This window comes from Phlebotomus papatasi, chromosome 3 (assembly GCF_024763615.1).
Source record: "Phlebotomus papatasi isolate M1 chromosome 3, Ppap_2.1, whole genome shotgun sequence".
Lineage (NCBI taxonomy): Eukaryota > Metazoa > Arthropoda > Insecta > Diptera > Psychodidae > Phlebotomus > Phlebotomus papatasi.
Window position 1 is genome coordinate 64,201,650 of NC_077224.1, and position 18,754 is coordinate 64,220,403.

Below are 18,754 nucleotides of genomic sequence, written 5' to 3' on the forward strand. Positions count from 1 at the left end.
CTAGATAGGTCTTCATCAGACAGCACCGCTTTACCTAGCAGCACACGTCTGATGTTGCAAAAGCTGGGGAAGTCATACACATAGTGAGTGACCGTCTCTTCAGTTTGATTCCATCTTCTGCACATTATGCTACATTGGACACCCATCCGATTCAGATGTTTATTTAGACAGTGACCGGTTAGAACATTAACAATCTGCCGGGGTCTCCAGCGACTGCCTCCCACCAGGTACGCTGTCCTTATACAAGATATTCTACTCATTTAATAGTTTTTTACTACCCACTGTAATCGAATGTATATTACGATCATTACGATAAAACGATTCAGCTCAATCTGAAGGGGTAACTATAGTAAATAATGTACATCGACTTACACTAAAATAACTAGAATAATTGAAGTCATTCCTAATATTCCTAAGTACTGCATCTGTGATTTTCTTTATTCCTATATTGAAAATTTCCTATATCTCAAACTTACTGTTTGCAACCAAATGGGAATGATGAAGGTATTTGTGTCCGTAACGACCTCTTAGAGAGAGAGAGAGTTATTCCAAAAATTCTATGAATTCTGGAATAGAAATATGACGGTCCAAATTTGGAGAATTTCTTGATCAAATTGCTGTTCTTGCTTAGCCAGAGCTTTGATTGCTCTTATCATATAATTTAAGGATCTAATGGAATTATTTAAGGATCTAACGGCGTTATCACTCTTGCACATTAAAATTTTAATGTGCTTCACATTAATTGTCGCTTGTGAGCGTCCAAATATGTTATTTGTGTCTTTAAGTCACTTAATATTTGGGGTTTTTCTATTTATCGATAAAGAAGTGGACTTGGCCTGCAAAAATAAGTTTAAATATACCTAAAGCATAAATATTTTTCATATTAAAAAATTAAAGAGAAAATCGCATTAATTTTTCACATTAATGCTATAAATCAATTTATATCAAATTTTGTGGGTCAAGTCTACCTTTTTATCAACAAATAGATCACATTTTGAATATAAAATGATTCAAACACACAAATTACACATTTGGACTCTCACCAGCGACAATTAATGTGAATCATATTAAAATTTTAATGTGCATGTGTGGTAACACAGTAAAGCTCTTGGAAAGGGGGTTAGAGACTAGACCTAAACCTAACACCCGTTCCCCTCTTTCAAACAGACACTCCCTTTGGTCTGTACGCGCACGTCTTTATTTGTTCGAGTCTAGTCACTAACTAACTAATTGTCTCTCTCTCTGTCCGTCTCTTTATTATTAACTCTCTTTATATTAGAGATCGCCGCTGAAGTCCAGTGGTGTTAATGTCAAACCCTAATCGCGTATGCGTGCATCTCCATATGCTGGTCCTGACCTATACGGGTAGGCCATCTCCATTGATGATTGGGTGACATCGAAGAATGTAAAACGGTCAAATGTCCGTTGGATTTGGCTGGCAGTCGGCAAGTCTGGGACTTACACAAGTTCCATAAAAAAAACCAGAAATGCTACTTTAAAATATTTTATGGCATCAAATACTTAAGAGAGTACTAATACTAAGTCTTTTGAAACATTTAAAACCTCCAGAAAACTTTGCAGGCAATAAACCTTTGTTTTGATTTATAATAGAAAATTTTCGAATTCAGTCAGTTGCTATATCACTGCACCTGAACTTCATTGAGCGTGAATGAGTGTAACGAGAGCTTGAAAGTGAATTGAAATTCACACACGTCACGGTAAATGCAAGAGTGGTTATAATTGCAGTATTCATTCCTACTTCCTCGTCTCGATATACCTAACCGTGGATGATGGCTTCGAAAATACAACCGAAGTGGGTGGTTTGGCTCTTCAGTCCGTCTTTTTTTTATTTTGAAAGTGACCACGAACATGGAAACCGAAATGAAATTAATTACAATTCGTTGTAATGCATGATAATAACTATGTCACAATTGCACTAGGCCAGTAAGGAAAAATTAATTGTATATTTGCATTGTAAAGTGTATTAGCACTTCACAGTTTTGGCGATTGTAAAAACCTCATCTGCAAACATCGTTGATTGCGGCTATACCTAAAAACCCAAATTGACGGTTTTGGAGAATCACATTTTTGTCTGAAAGATGTGATCTTGAAACTTTCTCAGCAACTATCCATCAAGTGTAAGATGTATATTAAAGATGGACCACTACATCTTCTCGAAATAGTGCTATGTATTCGATGAGAGATTTTTTGGCGAAATGCTTTTTTCTGGCTTACAGAGTGATCCACAGAGGTTTTTTTTCTTTATATGAAATATAATCACTGAAGATCGTGATCTTCTCTCAATATCTTGGTATATGCTGCGGGGACTCTTGTTGAGGTGCCCTGTGCTTTTGGTGGGGACACTCTCTCTTTCAACAGCGACGCCTCGACGGTTGCTCCAACAGTGTAGCATTCCACCGAAGGCCGACACTACGGTCGAAGACTTCTTCTCTGAAGTGCCACTACCTCAGTCTTTCACAAACTCTTGGCAGGTGAAAAAGCATTTGGAGATTGAAAGTACAACAAAAAAAGGCGCTAAATAATAAATAAGCTAAATAATGCCTAAATTCTGTGCAAATTTATCGCGATTGACACAGATTTTGTGAAGTGTTTCTGTAGTGATAAAAATGCAGAATCTTCTTAATGGAATACCAGTGATATTTCTTCTTCTTCTGCTGAAACGTAAGTGATCGTTACATTTTAAAGTCCAACCCATGTCAGTTCCAACATTTAAATTGAGATACTCACAAGTGAAATAGTCCAGTGCAAGAATTTACGTATATATACCTACAATCCAATATGTTGGATAAACTTTCACTGCCTTTCCATATGCATATAAATTGTATAGGTATCACCAAGGTATCGTCTCAAAGTGTAACGACTCCTCCGATAGTCACTTTTGTTAAGTAATTCCTCTTGCTGCAATATTCTTGGCATACCAGCCAACTTTTTCTCGCGATCAATGGATTTTATGGTCTGCTGGCAACACGATAATCACACAAATTGTCCAATTAATTTTTCACTAAACGGAATATTAGCAATGAGACAAAAAAAGCTTGTCAACACAAACATTTTTGTGCAGTCTGTTTTGAAGATTTCTTTTACAATTACACCAAAGCCTTTTCTTCAGCATGTTATTGTGTCTATGTCGCGTGTACAATTTTATTGTGATGTTTATGTAGTCACATTAGCATATTAGTGGCCAATAGCGGTACTGAGATTGACAAAATGATTAAAGAAAATTTTTATAATTCAATTTCAATTACAAACACGCCTTAAATGTGGAGAAAACGAAATTTATTTACAGGCATTATTATTTTGGCCTTTAATTGAAAGGGAAGTTAGTCAACCCGGGCGAGGCTAATGGTTTTATTGCTAATTTCTTAATGAAATAGTGTAGGTGGTGTAGGTGAACTAAGTACGGAAGTTTCGTAAGTATCACAAGGGTATAAAGGATGAGTCCTTTAGACACTTGCATTGATTCAGGTTGTCTTGTAAGATTTAAACAAAGTCTTCAAAGTCTAGAAATCAATGTTTCATAAGCTTGAAACTAACACGGATAGCGATGTGTAAGGTCCAAACTTATATATGTTATTTATTTATTTTTATCAAATGACAAAAAAAATTATTGATTGATGATTTGTCATTTTTGAAAACATAGCTAATTTTATATAGGATCTCCTAACATTGGATTTTGGTCAAAATAGACCTCAAGGCCTAAAACCTGGATAAGAGGGTTAGGTAAGGGGAGGAACAAAAAAAGTTTGAAACGAAAATCTTATAATACGGTCAGAACTATAGTTTGGCCGGTTTAGTTCATTTACCGATATGACTTAGCTCCTGGAATTTCTTATCCAGACAAGATTTATTTAAAAAAAAAATTATAACTAAGGATTGAATATTAAAGGCACATGATCCATTATATTTCAATTGCTTTTTATTTAAATAAACCTCTAGTCTGGGACAAGTGTTAGATTAAAATAATGACAGCTGACTAATCAGATTTTCAGATCAACTTCTATGCGTTATGCTAATTATGCAAGTAGTAGTTTTATAGAATCAAAACTTTGAAATTAACCTTCGCAAGATTTGTAACGTAAATTTAAGATTGCAATGGTTTCAGGAGTTCTTGAGTTCTAAACAACAAATGAATCATTTGCACACTAGCAATAGATCTTTAAGTTTATCAAGAACTAAACTTCTTTATAGTAAGAAAATTAAAAAAAAAAAATCTAATATTCAACATTCACAAAAAACTGGAAATAATTAATGTTGAAATGGTTGCAAAAGTGACCAATATCTCGGTCAAGAACAATTCCTTTAGATCCTTGCACTACACTGTTTATACGAAAAAAGCAAGCTGTTATACTGAAATTTTAGAAATAAGGTAAAGTGCCCTCGAGTCGACCGGTTCCTCGACTCGACCGGTGGTCAATATTTGAATGTTTGATAGTGAATTTCTATAAAATTGTCACTGAATCGTATTTCGAATAATTGACCTATTAATACTTTACTTATCATACGCCAAATATTAGTGCAAACATAAATAAATTGAATAAATAATCTTACCGGTCGAATTGAGGAACCGGTCGACTACCTTATTTAAATGGATATGAAATGACTTGTAATGGAAATAGAAATTCCCGAATCCTAGGTCAAAGACTAGTCCTATAAACTTTTTTATTAAACAAGAAACATATTTCCTTATAAAACCAAAATATGACAAATCTTTAAATGGCATTTGAAAGGTTTGCAATGAAAATTTTAGATGTAAATGTTAAAGGTTTCGCCGTATTTTACACGAGAGACTATTTCTTTACATATTGGACCCCTGTATAACACGGCTAGTGATGTGTAAGATCCTAATTTATATCTGTTATTTATTTATTTATTTTTACCAGTTGATAGGAAAAAAAATTTTATTGATCGACGATTTGGAATTTTTGAATACATAGATGAATGTATTTCGGATCTATGAGCATTTTATTTTGGTCAAAATAGGCCTCAAGGTCTAAGACCTTAGTATGGGGGGGGTAGGTAAGGGGGGAAACAAAAAAAATGGACCCCTGTATTGCTTACGCAAGGTGTAGGCTACTTTATTCGAAAATAAATAAATAAAAATCGGGATTTTTTTATTAAAATATAGTATCTGAGTTGCAGGTCAAGGTCTAGTCCTTTAGGTATTTGCTTTTACTTGAAAACCCACAGGGAATTTGGTCCCCTGCACGTACTTTGACCCCCTAATGTTCGTGAACTTTTATTTAATTTTAATGTTTAAGAATGGTTTTCACCGATCAGCCATATGGTAGATCGGATCGGTTAAGACCATCTTTACGTTCTAGAAGTAAAGAAATCTTACGAAAAGGAGGGTGTCAAAGACAGCCTCAGGGTACAAAATTACTCGCACTTACGATACCTAGGGTGAAAGGAACGTCTATTGACACTTTAAGAACTCGTGTCAGCACCTATTGACACCTTACTCTGTAGCATTTGGGATATGAAATTTGAACATCTCTGTTTATAGTAAAAAGTATAGTACAGAAAAAACGTTATATTACTTATATTTTTTAGATACATTAAATAATTTTCAACATTTTGACAAAAGTGTCAATAGGGGTTCCCTGTCGAACAGACGTTCCTCCGACCCTAATAATATAATTGGTATTTAAATGATTTTCAACGAAATGCTTGAAGTGGTTAAATAAGGCCTTGAGTTTCTAGGCCAATGCTAATCCTTTGGATCCTTGAATTGCTTACGATGAAGGTACAGCGTTAAAAAGCCTCAGAATAGTAGTAAAACTTCTAGCAATAAGTTAAGATTACTGTAGAACTCTCTGAGTTTCAAGTCAAAGACCTAGGGTGACATGATAACTTATTTTCGATACTATCGACTGTCGATTCTGAAAAATTTAAACTATAGCTGTACTTCCTGTAGCTGATATTAAGAATGTCAGAATGAGTGGCCCAACAATGCGTGAAAAGTCGACATTCACTTAATCTAACAGATATAGATTTATCGATACTATCGATTCGATAATGTCGAAAAGTTATCATTCCACCCTTGTTTTATAGGTGTCTCTAATTTATTATTATTACTAAAAATATTAAAAATAATCTAATTCTACTCTGAAAGATTTGTAATGAAAATTATAGATTGAATTTTGTATAAGTTTCCAAGCTCTTTATCGGTGCGTTAGAAAAGGATCACTCTAACAGAATATGGAGAGATGATAGCAAGCTTTAATGTACTAGAGATAGAGGTTTAAAAAAAAGATTTTGAGAAAAAAGCTTTTGGGATGCCTTTTTATCGATTGACAACAGTTAACGCGATATATAAAATTACGAAAATTAACTGGAGATAAATTTAGGGACACATGAGCCGTATTAAGAATAAAATTCGAGAACGACAAGATCGTAGATTTCTGATCGCGCTATTTCTATCAGAACACAGAAAGCAGATTATCGACTAGTTTTGAAGAAACTAAAATTGATTAATTTTTATTAAAGATCTCTCAAAACACCATTCAAGAGCAACAGATAAAAAAACCCAACTAAATATCGAACCTCTGTTATGAATGTTATAATTTCCACTTTAAAATTGAAAACAAAAAGTCTTCTCGCGATGCAACCAAGCGAGTTTAAACAATGAAACATTCCCAACAATAAATTTATGAGAACATGAGTCTTATAAGAAATTGAACGTGTTAGGGTTATTCAATAACCTGTGAAATTCCTTCCTGTAGTTGCAGCAGCGGAAGAAAATAAGACACAGGATTTGTTCAAGAGCTCATCATGCCTGGAAAAGCCCTACCGTTGTCCCCATCCCAAAATAAACTTCTACCTCTACACCCGACGAACCCAAGAGAACCCTGATAGGATCAACGTTCTGAATCCTGAATCTTTCTACTACACCCACTTCAATCCTACACATCCCACAAAGATTGTTATTCATGGATTTGGCGGTGGAAGAAATTTTTCTCCAAGTCCAGACATCCGGAAGGCATATTTTACCCGTGGTGAGTACAACATCATAATTGTGGATTACAGTTCTGCTGTGCGAGAACCGTGCCTCAGCCAGATGGAATGGTCACCTAGATTTGGTAGCCTTTGTATTGCTCAGCTGGTGAAATATCTGGCCAATCACCCCCGAGGTGTCCAGCCGGATGATTTGCACTTGATTGGGTACAGTGTTGGAGCTCACTTCGCCGGTCTTGTGGCCAACTACCTCAGTCCGGAAGAAGGGAAACTGGGTCGGATAACAGGGCTAGATCCTACGATCTTCTTCTATGCAGGAAGCAACAACAGTCGCGACCTTGACCCATCAGATGCGCACTTTGTTGATATAATTCACACAGGTGCGGGTATTCTGGGTCAATGGAGTCCAAGTGGACATGCTGATTTTTACGTAAACGGTGGTACAAGTCAGCCAGGATGTGCAACGACCAGCTTATTTGGTAAGTTACGGTCAGATTACGCAAAAAGTCTTTGGTTTAACTGACTGTTTGTTTTTATTTAGACACTTTGGCTTGCGATCACACCAAAGTCACCCCCTATTTCATCGAGTCCATCAACAGCCCTAAGGGCTTTTATGCTGGACCTTGTCCGAATCTACTAAGTTACTTATTAGGATGGTGTGAACCAAAGGATTCCGAATATGTTCTCATGGGTGAACATGTTAGTCACGAGTAAGTAATGTATTAGAAAAGAGTTTTTATAGGATGGTGGCATTACTTATGGCCTGTCTTTACTTCTGACCTCATCGCAATTTTTGTCAAAAAATGATTCCGAAAATCAAACAAAACGTGATATGTTATCATAACAGATTAAATATTTTCAATTTAGAGGTTTTTCAAAATTATTTCGTGACATTGAAAAGTTTTTTGCGAAGAGGCCATAAGTAATACCGCCGTCATATATTTATTAATAAGCTCTGGTCGGTTTTATTCTTATCAATATCATAGGTACTGCTCGAAACGGGGCATGATTATCTTCTGAATTTCGTGATTTCTATGAAAATTTTTAAAGTATATTTATTTCTGTCTGTCTCATTGTTATATAGATTGAACGGTTTATTACCTCAATTTTGAGTTCTCGAACTCGGCATTAAAAATATTCACAGATAGGTAACTTAAATTTTAAAATGCCAAAATTCCTTAAACGTTAGACCTAAAAAAAACTTTAAAAAAATTAAAACTTCAAAATTATGAATACGAAAGTAAATGTCAAACTCCTTTAAGATTTTTTTCTTAATTTTAAAACCCGTCTAAAGGCACTCAAAACCTTTAATTACAGAGATTTTTTAAAATGAGGATAGAAAATCTTTAATTTTCATAACGAATATTTCTTAAATTTTTAGGAAGTTCTATTTATCTAAGAATAGGATAAGGGTACCAAATTTCGGACAGCTGACAATTTCGGCCAGCTGGAAATTTCCGCTACTATTTTTGCTCCACAAATTGCTATGAATTTTTAATTTTTGGTAAATCTGAATATTATATAATGCAAAAAAATAACAAAAAAGTGATGCTACGATGAACGGGATTACGTGAAAAAGACTGGAAGAATTTCGAAAGGGCAAGGAAATATGAGAATGAAAGTGGCCGAAATATGCCACCAAACCTATGTCTGCATTTTTATTCATTTTAAAATATATTAAGAATGATTTTAGAGACCCAGACAAAACGTGTTCTTTTCGAACCTCGTCTGGGTCTCTAAACTCCCCTCCACTGTTCTCAATGTACAGTTCAAAACGAAATTAATAAAAAAAACCTTCAATCATTTGTAATGATGGGGTTTTATCATGATATGTTCAGATAGCAGATTTTTCTGCAATGGCTTATACAACCTATGAAAGAGGATTTCCACCGTTTGCCTCTGGAGGTTGGTCACCAAGGTTAAGACGGCGGTGGACGCAATAGTAGGAAAAGAAAAGAAATCTCTGTTTATGTAAACTTACAATTTTTTTAAGCTTTTGTATATGAATGAACATCTTTTTTTTTATTTCATTTATAAAGAAAAACAATAGCTTTATATTGTAGATATTTTTGAAGAGTGACTAATTAAATAAATAAATAAATAAAAATAATGACGATAAACTGTGTACAATATTCCAACACTGAGAAAAAACGGAGGTGCATTTAACATTTTTTCATAAATTTAACACTTTTTAGGTTTAAAAATATATCAACATTTTTTAATAATAATTTTACACATTTTTAAGGGTAAAATTAACATGGAAAAGGGTAACTTTAACCCCTAATGCACCTAAAAAGCATTATATTTACATCGATTTCATATCAATACTGCAGAGTAGAATAAACATTTCCGGAATGTCATTTTAACTTTTTCGGATTTCTGTCAGTGAATAGTTTAATTACTCTTCTTGGACTTACAAAAACTACACTTTTAAAAGGGAATTTTTTTGCGTGTTTCACTATTTTTCTTTTAAATTCAATTTCACTAAATTAGTACTTCCATGTACTAATTATTAGGTTTAAAAAAAAAAGCAGTTGAATGTTAGCAGTGCCATAAGTAAAAGCTCTTAATCCTATTTTTTGTCCAACATCAACATCATCTGTAAAATGTTATGGAACATGTCGGAAGTGCATTCTTGAGCCGTATTAGGATCCATTTTTCTTTCGTAGTGTAATTCCAATTAATGATGTGTAAATTTATCGCTCAATCTCGCTTTGGGCAAGGTGTGTAAAAAGCTGTTTTTTTTTCGCAGACTTGTTTTTCTCTGCATTCGAAAAGCATGGATTTTTCTGCATGTTTGCAAATGAAATGAAATTATTAAATAGTGATTATGTGTGATAAAGCATGGTGAAACCTTGATTTTTTCTCTGACGGAGAGGGAAATTTCTCAGTAAGATATTACAAATGCTTCTCATATTTTCTGCATTTACGTAATGTTGCTTTAAAATGCGTTTTGAATAAATTAAACTTTTCAACGTTCGGCAGAGGGATTTGCTGAAAAAGTTTGTGAAATCTTAAGGAATTTATTTCTTCATGATTTAGAGATGATATTTTTTAGTACTAGAATATGTTTCTTGAGAAAATCAAAAGTTACTTGATTTTTTCTTAATTATTTATAGAGCCAGAGGTATCTACTATGTGACTACAAACGCCAAACCACCCTATGCTCGGGGCTTTCCTGGAAAGGGGCGCAGGTCTTCACGAAATGGGGTTTATGCTGGGTTGAAGTAGACATTTTAAAATACAAAAAGTTGAGCTTCATAGAAATGGTTGTGATTAAAATAGGAAAATTTTGAAACAGTGTCTTTAGTAATTATATAGGTTTTAATTGGATGTGAGAATAAAATTCTTGTAACAGTATAATATATTTTTATTTAATGTATTTTCTTTTGTTTTTTTTACTTATTACTGTCTATTTTGTTATTATAGATTTTCTCCTTTGCTCATTATTCGCTTGATTAATTTACTATGAGTTTATGGCGAAGAACAATTAATGCTTTTATATATTTTTGTCATCTCTTGTGATTATTGAATTTGATTTTATTTTAATTTACATATATTTTTTGTGAATTTTAAGTGATATAATCCAGATATATTTTTTAACAATGGACAATTAATTTGTTTTTTTTCTTTTTATTTTAATGTACAGTATTATGTCCAATTTGAAATTTTCTTTTTAAGTTTGAATTGATTTCTTTTACATTTTATAATTTTGTTTTTTAGGAAGGAAGCTTCATATTTAGGGAGGGTGATACTAATTTGCACCCTGTTTTTTGGTTTTACAATTTTCTTACAATCTATTCTTTCTGTCTTAGGTTAACCTTAGCTAAAGTCAACGAAATTGAAACATAATTACGCCTATCACCAATTTCTACTTATCAACTAGATTTACTTTAAGACCTTGCCATTTTGCTTTCAATTTGATTTTCTTCTTCATGTATTTGTGGTATCAGTTTATTGGCAAAACAGCAAGGTAGTTTATTGTCTCGTCACTGCACGCTTTCATTGAAAATTACACTCATTAACCTAGTACTCAAAGTCTTTATAGTATTATTACATATGTATAAACAAGATGTTAAATAATTCAATAACCCGTAAAGTGCAATTTTTGTATTTTGGAACAGTAGAGGAGGTATTATTTAAACTATTCCAAATGAACTGTAACACGAATGTGATTGAATCCGTAACTAAAAAAATAAGTCATGAGAATTTTCAATAAACAAATATCAAGTAATTATGAGAAATTTTTAATATCTCGAATTAAAATCTCAAGTTTTAGTTTCTAAAAAATAAAATATGCAGTACTAAAACCTGGAAAGATGTACTAAATTTAGTAGAATTTGCTAATATAAATCGAAAAAGAAAATCAACAGATATGCAACCATTAACAAGAATAAAAAATATAAATAAATTCTAAGTACTAAAAATTTTAGTACATAAATATTATTGATTGTTTTTTTACATCTACTTGTAAAATTTACATTCGTCATTTTTTTATTGTTATGCCTCAAGTAAGTGGCCCTTTCAATATTAGCTATAATATCTTTTCCACGATACTTTATGTTTTTTTTTATTGTCAACACAGCCTTTGAGAGTGAGAACACCTCAAATATTTATAACCTTATCATTAGTACATATATTTTTTTTTAATACTACCGTCATTTGCTTTCATTAACAATCGAGAACACAATGTTTATGTCTAATGTGCAAAATGATGATGAGAATTAGTGCATTGAATGATGTGTGCGCTTTACTGAAAAAAAAATTAAATCTAAAATCTTCGAACTTTTTTTTTAGTACTAATTATATTACACTAAGCCCGACCTGTCAATTAAATGAAAAATGTTTATTTGGGGGGTGTATCTTACAAAAAGAAGATTTTAACACAGAAATATAGTCAAATAATGGCTATACTCTCTTTACATGGCTCCAAATTGACTCTTTAGTTGTTAAATTTACATTTTACATACCTATCAGAGTGCTTTAAGTAACAAATGCATCTGTTTTTATTATCCAGCATTTTTTTAGTACAATGTCTTTTCATCTTTTTCTAATACTATTTATTTTTTGCTACTTTGTCATGCTATTCTACTTCATATCAATAAATAGTTCTTAATACTAGGACTATCTAGAACAAGATACTTAGACAGTATATATACAATCATGTTTGTAATTTCTGCAATATTTAGAGGCAGGATATATTGTGTAGCAGTAGGTATCTGTCTCCTGGTTTTTTGTCTATTGTCAGAATTTGTAACAGTGATTTGTGTGCATATTTACCTTGTATCTAGAAGTCATTATTGTGAGCTTTGTAATTTTGATATTGAATTTATTTATACAAGTTGCTATTTAATGTACATTTACTCAAGTATTCTAAAGTTGTATATTCCTTTCAGAAATCATAATATTATCATTTATGTACTATCTAAGTAGATAATTGCTTAAGCAGGGTGCTTCTTCCTTATAATTCATGTTTTCTCTATATCGATTTTTTTTATATTCATCATTTTTTTATTAAATCATTAACACATGTTATATGTCTTCCAGCCTACATCCTCCCATCTATTTACCTTTAACCATAAGTATGATACAGAATATAAACACATTTAAAATATTCTTTTCTTCTGCATATATTCATTTTCTTGTCAATTGAATCAAATATTGTCACCACAGCGATGAGATCACAAAAATCTAAATTTATGTCCTAAATATAAATACATCTCTTCATTATTTTTTTTCTTTTCTTTAAACTATAAAATGGAGGTTAACATTGAGTAAAAAGGGGATTAACATGTGATAAACTCAAATAGTGAGGTTAATGAGTAGATATGAGTTGTGTTGTGTTATGGTTCAATGATTTGAAATCGTTTCTAATATGTCCTTTCGTCGACACCACCGTGTAAATAGGTGTCCCTGGGTTCAGGCTGAACGGGTTCCTCTGCAATTGTGCTCGGGTAGGCAAAGGGATTACCCGCTACATGTTCAACAGCACCATAGCTGACAGATTTGGTTGTACTACTGATTTCCTGTGATGGATCATTCTGGAAAGCAACACAGATTTGTTAGAAAGTTTACCAAAAATTTATTGCTAGACTAGGGTAAAATTTGTAAAGCGGGATAGTTTGGAAAGTGGAACCAAGCAGTGTGGAATGTGAAACACCCCCCTATAAACTTAAGAATAAATTAATTAAATTTTTAATTTTAGATCAGAAGATTATTAAAGGGGCAATCATCTTCCAGATGGACCCCCAATAAAAAAAGAAGATTATTAATCCTAATTTTGTGATTATTTGAGAAGTTACTAAACAATCAAATAGTGACTTGCACGAATTTGAAAAATGTATTGCAAGCGTGATATTCGTAACATTAACACGGTAGTTGTCATTTTCTCCGTTTATTATGGAAGTTGCTAAGAAAATATCAAAGTGTTTTACTCAGGGGCCTCTCGACATTTCATTTTTCCATACGTTTTTTGTATAGACACACAGAAGAATATTGGCAAGTTTTTCCTAAAGAGAATTGACTTATCAGTCTGATATATTTTGAAATTGTGCATTAAAAGCTATCTAAAAATACATATTTCATAATGTTCGCCAAAATAATACATGAACTAGGAGCAAATTTGTTTAAGTCGCGGTACAATATCTGCAAATTTTTTACAAGGAAAAGTGAAAAATATAGCTTCACTTTTTATTAGGCTTGATGGGCCCCTGGTTTTACTTGATTTTTCGGCATAATTTGCGAAATACTATTAAGCCTGCGGTTAAAATATAAAGACACACATTCAGTTAAAAGGTGAATAAAAACTATTTGTGAAATATTAACGCTAAAAGAAACGTGCTTTTATTTCATGTTGCATTCAAAACAACTTTTATGAAATCTTGGACAAATGGAATCTGTGAATAAACTTGGTGTTTTTAGACCGTGAAATCGTATCAAAGAGGAATACAAAGATCCTTTAGTTACCGAAGACACAAATGCAACAACAGTAGTAGATGTTAAGGAGGAAATCCTCCGGAGAAAGGCAGCCAAAACCTTTCTTTTACGAGGATCTGACGGATATTCTGTTCTCTTCAATTCTTCCGGTGTTCGTCAGAATCTACTTTCTTTTTATCCAAAATAAAAAGATTTAGCTTTTCTCCAGAGCTTTCGACCCTTTTCGACAATTTTAACAATTTTTAATATTTAAAAATGATTAAAAATTATTGAAAATTGCTAAAGTAGTGAATATCCCCGCGAAATTAAAAGCGAATGTGGCGATGCGTAGAAAGTAATCAGACGTTAGACGTTTTTCAAAAAATTAAAAAGTTTAAAAATTGAGTAAGTGGATAGGATGTAAAATTGTTAAAATGATTCTCAAATAAAAAATATTTTCTCAACCCACTGAAGAAGACCCACACTAAAGGTCGAAAGCTCTGGAGAAAAGCTGAATCTTTTTATTTTGGAAAAAAGAAAGTAGATTCTAACGAACACCGGAAGAATTTAAGAGAGCTGCCAAAACCAGATTCCGAAGACCACTTTTAGTAACAGAGTGGTTACTAAAAACCGTAAAAAACACCTGGGGAAAGACAAAGAGGAGCCTCTGAGAAACTCCCAAAGCAAGTGAAAAAGGAAATATTGGGTATTGACATGTGCTAGAAGTTGTAACCTCTTAAGAAATACAATTGTTCCATAGTACAGCACGTATGTTTGAAATTTACAGAAGCCTTTTTGATCGGACGTCCAGAAAATTCTTGGTAATTAGGATTTCTCAAGCGTCACCAGGAGATAAAGGAGAGAGTAACATAACCATCCAATATACAAGTATAACGTATAATGCAGAACAATCCCGGAATTTGAAAAGTTTTGGTGTTTTGGAAAGCTTTCGTGGAGTACTACAACCACTACAACCCTTATGACACCCCAATTTCATTCAATTTAATCGAAGGTCCGATTAATCGAAAATTGATTATCGAAAATTCGATTTCGAATATCTCGAAAACAGGACGCGATGCTTTTTCTTTAAATTTTAGTATGTTGTAGCTGAGGTCGAGGCCTTTCCAATTGTGGGTCGCAATTCTCCCTCGATGTTCCCTGACCCGAGGTATAATCGAAAATATCTTGACCGGACTATCTTTTCAGTGTTTCTGAAGCGATTTCGATGAAATTTTAGTATATATTATATCTGAGATCGAGATCTTTCTAATCAAGGATCCAATACGTCTCTACATCAACCCACTGTACTCGACCCTTACTATACCCAAATGGACCGACTCTATCTCTAATGTTTAATAACCGATTTCAATGAACTTTTTTTCTTTTGTTGGCTTTCCCCACTCAGATTATTTAAAATAGAAAATGACCACTGATAAGCCCAGATAAGCTTATGGTAGCTAAAATTCCTTATAGGTGACCTCGATATGCGTGCAATTTGAGGTGCTTGCAACTCGGAATGCGTGAAAATTCGATTGTGAGTTGAATTTTAAGGGTAATGGCTCCAGCACACCTTTTAGATCAGGAAAATATCATGAAATCGAAATTCGAAACCCTTTCTTTCTCACATGTTTTGCATATGACCATCTCATTCTTTCGCATACCAAATTCGATTGAGCTAAATTGAATTTGGAGTGATGTTAAAGAGAAGAAGAGTGCGGGAGAATGAAATAGACATATTCAAAACATGTGAGAAAGAAAGGGATCCGAATTTCGACTTCGTGAAATTTTCCTGATTTAAAAGGTGTGCCGAAGGCATAAAGAATCACGTCGAGCCAATTTATTTCATTTCGACCGACAAGAACAGTTCACTCGACGCGATTTTTTACCATTCTCTACCACCCGATCTTTATTATATTTTATCCAAAGAACAGAGGAAACTAGGTTAATGGTCCGATGACCTTCTGAAGTTAGCATTACATTATATTCTTCTTGCACACAGCTCAATTAAAATATTACCTAATAACTTGCTCTAAAATAATAAATAAAAGTAAAATAATTGTATTGTAAAATTGAATTCTTACAAAGGTGGTCTCCTTGGTCAACCCGGCAGTTGTTGGCGTCCAGACTTTCTTCTCTTCTACAACAGGTTCAGCCCATGGTTGTAGTTCACCCGATGCAAATATTCCATAGAATGTAATACCAATTAAGTGAACTGTTGCAGCTATTGTAAATACCGTGGACCAACACTCCTTTGGCTGTATAATAGAAAAGTTGCAAGAAAATCTGTAGTAGAGATTGAGGGGATGATGTGAGATGAAAAATGAATTTTTGAGTTTAAACGAGAACGAAAAAGTTCATTTATTTCCAAATCTTCCATGGTTATTCGTGCGTGCTGAAATATGACTGTGGCAATCCTGGGGAATGCTTCCTGACTTACCCACCCTACAAAGTATCATGAATGAGGGTGTGAAGTGTCAAGATTGATAGCCATACTTGGAAACTGAGGCAAGCGTTTCGTTTTAAAACTCAATATATATCATTTTCCACTTAAGTACGTAATTTGGGTGAATTTTTACAATACTGCCCGAACAAGGGACTAGTTTGATCTTTTATTGTTATTCAAAAATTGCTTATTTTTCAACACTCTGCGAGAAAGCTATCAATAGAAAGGTGTGAATAGTTTATAGTTTACAGATGACTTAATGATGCATTTTAAAATGTTAAATGGAGAAATATAACAGCGTCTGTGACTATGAAATGACTTAATTATTGGATATGGCAATTTTTAAAGCATTACTATATTTGATGACCTGAATGTGGTTAGTCATTTCGTCATGTAAATGAATGAATTTATGAACTCGAGAGAGGGTTAGCAAAGCGTCTCTACTTTGCAGAATGCTAGTGAGTTATTATTAGCGCTGTGAAATATAAAATTGATTCATAACACGAGATCTCGCTTCTCAATTTCATGCTTTTTATGTTTACCGGTTCATGACCGATTTTAACAGAATTATTTTAGGAATTAATTATCTATAAATTTAGCGGTTCATTGCAGGTTTAAAATGACTTAGACTTGTCCTGTATCCAAAACCTTTTAAATTAATCCAAATTTGAAAAATTTACTTAGAAATACGAAGGAACTGCTGGTAATCGTCTTCAATTTTTGGATAAAACGGACGGGAAAGTTTTTTAGTCACCCATATATTCATGATCAGGAAGTAGTCAAACATATTTTGGCAAAGTTTGAGCGCGATCGGGGGGCATAAGATTTTCTAGATTTTGTGATAATTATTCAAATGATTAAGAATATCACCTAATATGCGGTTACGGAACCTCTAAAGTCTAAGAACGGTTGAGAAACCTTAACCGTTTCAACTCGAAAACCAAAAGAGTATTTTAGAAAATATTTTTGAAAATACCAACCTTATCTCTTGTAATGTAGTCTATTGCTATAGGACAAATCAGTCCGGCGATGGTTCCTATTCCATTGGACAGACCCATCAAAATACTTGCATACCGAGGTGCAATATCCAAATGATTGACATTGTATCCCGAAATGGCAAATCCACTACAAGCTACTCCAATGGTAAGAGCTGTAATAGCACCAGTCTGCAAAAGTAAAGTAATCCTTAGTTATATGACTGTAAAATATAAAAGTAATGAAGAACCTACAGCTGTCTTTGCATGAGCTACAACGAGAAAGAAGACGCCTTCGAGACCAAATCCTCCGCAGTTGAAGAGCTTCCTTACATTCGTTGTAGACAAGACACCAGACTTCCGCAAACGATCTGCCAGAATACCTCCAAAGGGCACAATTATGGTCATGATGAGATGAGGAAGTGCCCCTAGCATTCCGGTTTCTTCAATACGAAAGTTAAAGGAGTGCTTAAGGTAGGCGCTCTGATACAGAACTAGGAGATAGAAGTTCCACGATCGGCAAAAGTTTGCCACAATTATTGCATAGACTGGCATCGATCTAAGGAATTCCATCCAGGGTGTGGAACTTATGGTTGGCATTGAGGGTGATGGATTAGTCTCGCCAAGGCTTTTCTCAATGTATTTCAGTTCTTGAATTGTAATGGCTGGATGGGAACGGGGTTTTTCGAAGGCCAACCATAACCAAGCGGTATACCATATCATGCCCATTACGCCATAAAAGTAGAAGGCAGCTTGCCAACTGATCCAGCCACTTAAGATTCCGGACATGGGCATTCCGATCACGACACCGGCGTAGGATCCACTGAAGGCCATTGTAGCGAGACGGGATCTTTCTAAGGGTGGAGCCCAGAAGCGCCAGATACCATGACAGGCGGGATAAGTGACACCCTCAACGAGACCTTGAAGCATTCGGACGATGATTATGAAGCCAGGATGGAGCATTGTGGCGCCTGGAACTAGGAGATTGAGGAAGCTGGAGCAAGCTATGGCCGTACCAAAGATTTGATTAGCGGGAAATTTTGACGCCAGGAATCCACCAGGCACTTGCGTTACGAGATAACCCCAGAAGAACGATGAGTCAACGGCACTCTCAACGCCGACGGTCCAATTGAAGACGGACACCTTAAACAAGATGTTAAAAAAAGAAATTGCAAATGAGGGAGAGGAAATTCATCTTTTTCCCTCTACTACACCCTCGGATAGATACTTCCTCCCCTTGACAAAAAAAAAACTCCTGGCATTTGGGGAATCTTTCATATTTTCACGCTTCTACCGTGAATTTAATGTTACGAGGAGTTGAGCCATATTACCAAGGGGACGTACAAAAGCATCTCCATTTCCCGTCAAACAAACCGGAAGTCATTCGACGATGACTGAATCTCAATAGAATCCATCCACATATATTATCCTCATACAGCATATTTTA

The 18,754-nt window shown here is 34.1% G+C and overlaps 2 protein-coding genes across 3 annotated transcripts in view; one reads left to right on the plus strand and one right to left on the minus strand.

Annotated features, from left to right (window-relative positions):
* The first annotated feature begins 2,368 nt into the window (after positions 1-2,368).
* On the plus strand, positions 2,369-10,335 carry LOC129807188 (pancreatic lipase-related protein 2). Its single transcript, XM_055856283.1, has 4 exons — positions 2,369-2,682; positions 6,744-7,454; positions 7,517-7,685; positions 10,095-10,335. Exons 1-4 carry the CDS (start codon positions 2,628-2,630, stop codon positions 10,204-10,206), a joined length of 1,047 nt encoding a protein of 348 aa, XP_055712258.1. The 5' UTR covers positions 2,369-2,627; the 3' UTR covers positions 10,207-10,335.
* Positions 10,336-10,643: 308 nt separating this feature from the next.
* LOC129807184 (vesicular glutamate transporter 1) overlaps positions 10,644-18,754 on the minus strand; it is a 49,444-nt gene continuing 41,333 nt past the window's right edge. For both annotated transcript variants that reach the window (XM_055856273.1, XM_055856272.1), the window contains 4 exons: positions 17,563-18,450; positions 17,314-17,499; positions 15,972-16,145; positions 10,644-13,016 (listed from right to left, as the gene is read on the minus strand). In XM_055856273.1, coding sequence (XP_055712248.1) covers positions 12,846-13,016; positions 15,972-16,145; positions 17,314-17,499; positions 17,563-18,450 — 1,419 coding nt within the window. In that variant the 3' untranslated portion in view covers positions 10,644-12,845. The remainder of the gene's footprint in view (positions 13,017-15,971; positions 16,146-17,313; positions 17,500-17,562; positions 18,451-18,754) is intronic.

Bases quoted from the DNA above. Each gene is read 5' to 3' on its own strand.
- LOC129807188 (XM_055856283.1), top strand. From the start codon at position 2,628: ATGCAGAATCTTCTTAATGGAATACCAGTGATATTTCTTCTTCTTCTG. The intron at 2,683-6,743 runs GTAAGTGATCGT...TCCTTCCTGTAG, and splicing joins TCTTCTTCTTCTGCTGAAAC to TTGCAGCAGCGGAAGAAAAT. The intron at 7,686-10,094 runs GTAAGTAATGTA...AATTATTTATAG, and splicing joins GGTGAACATGTTAGTCACGA to AGCCAGAGGTATCTACTATG.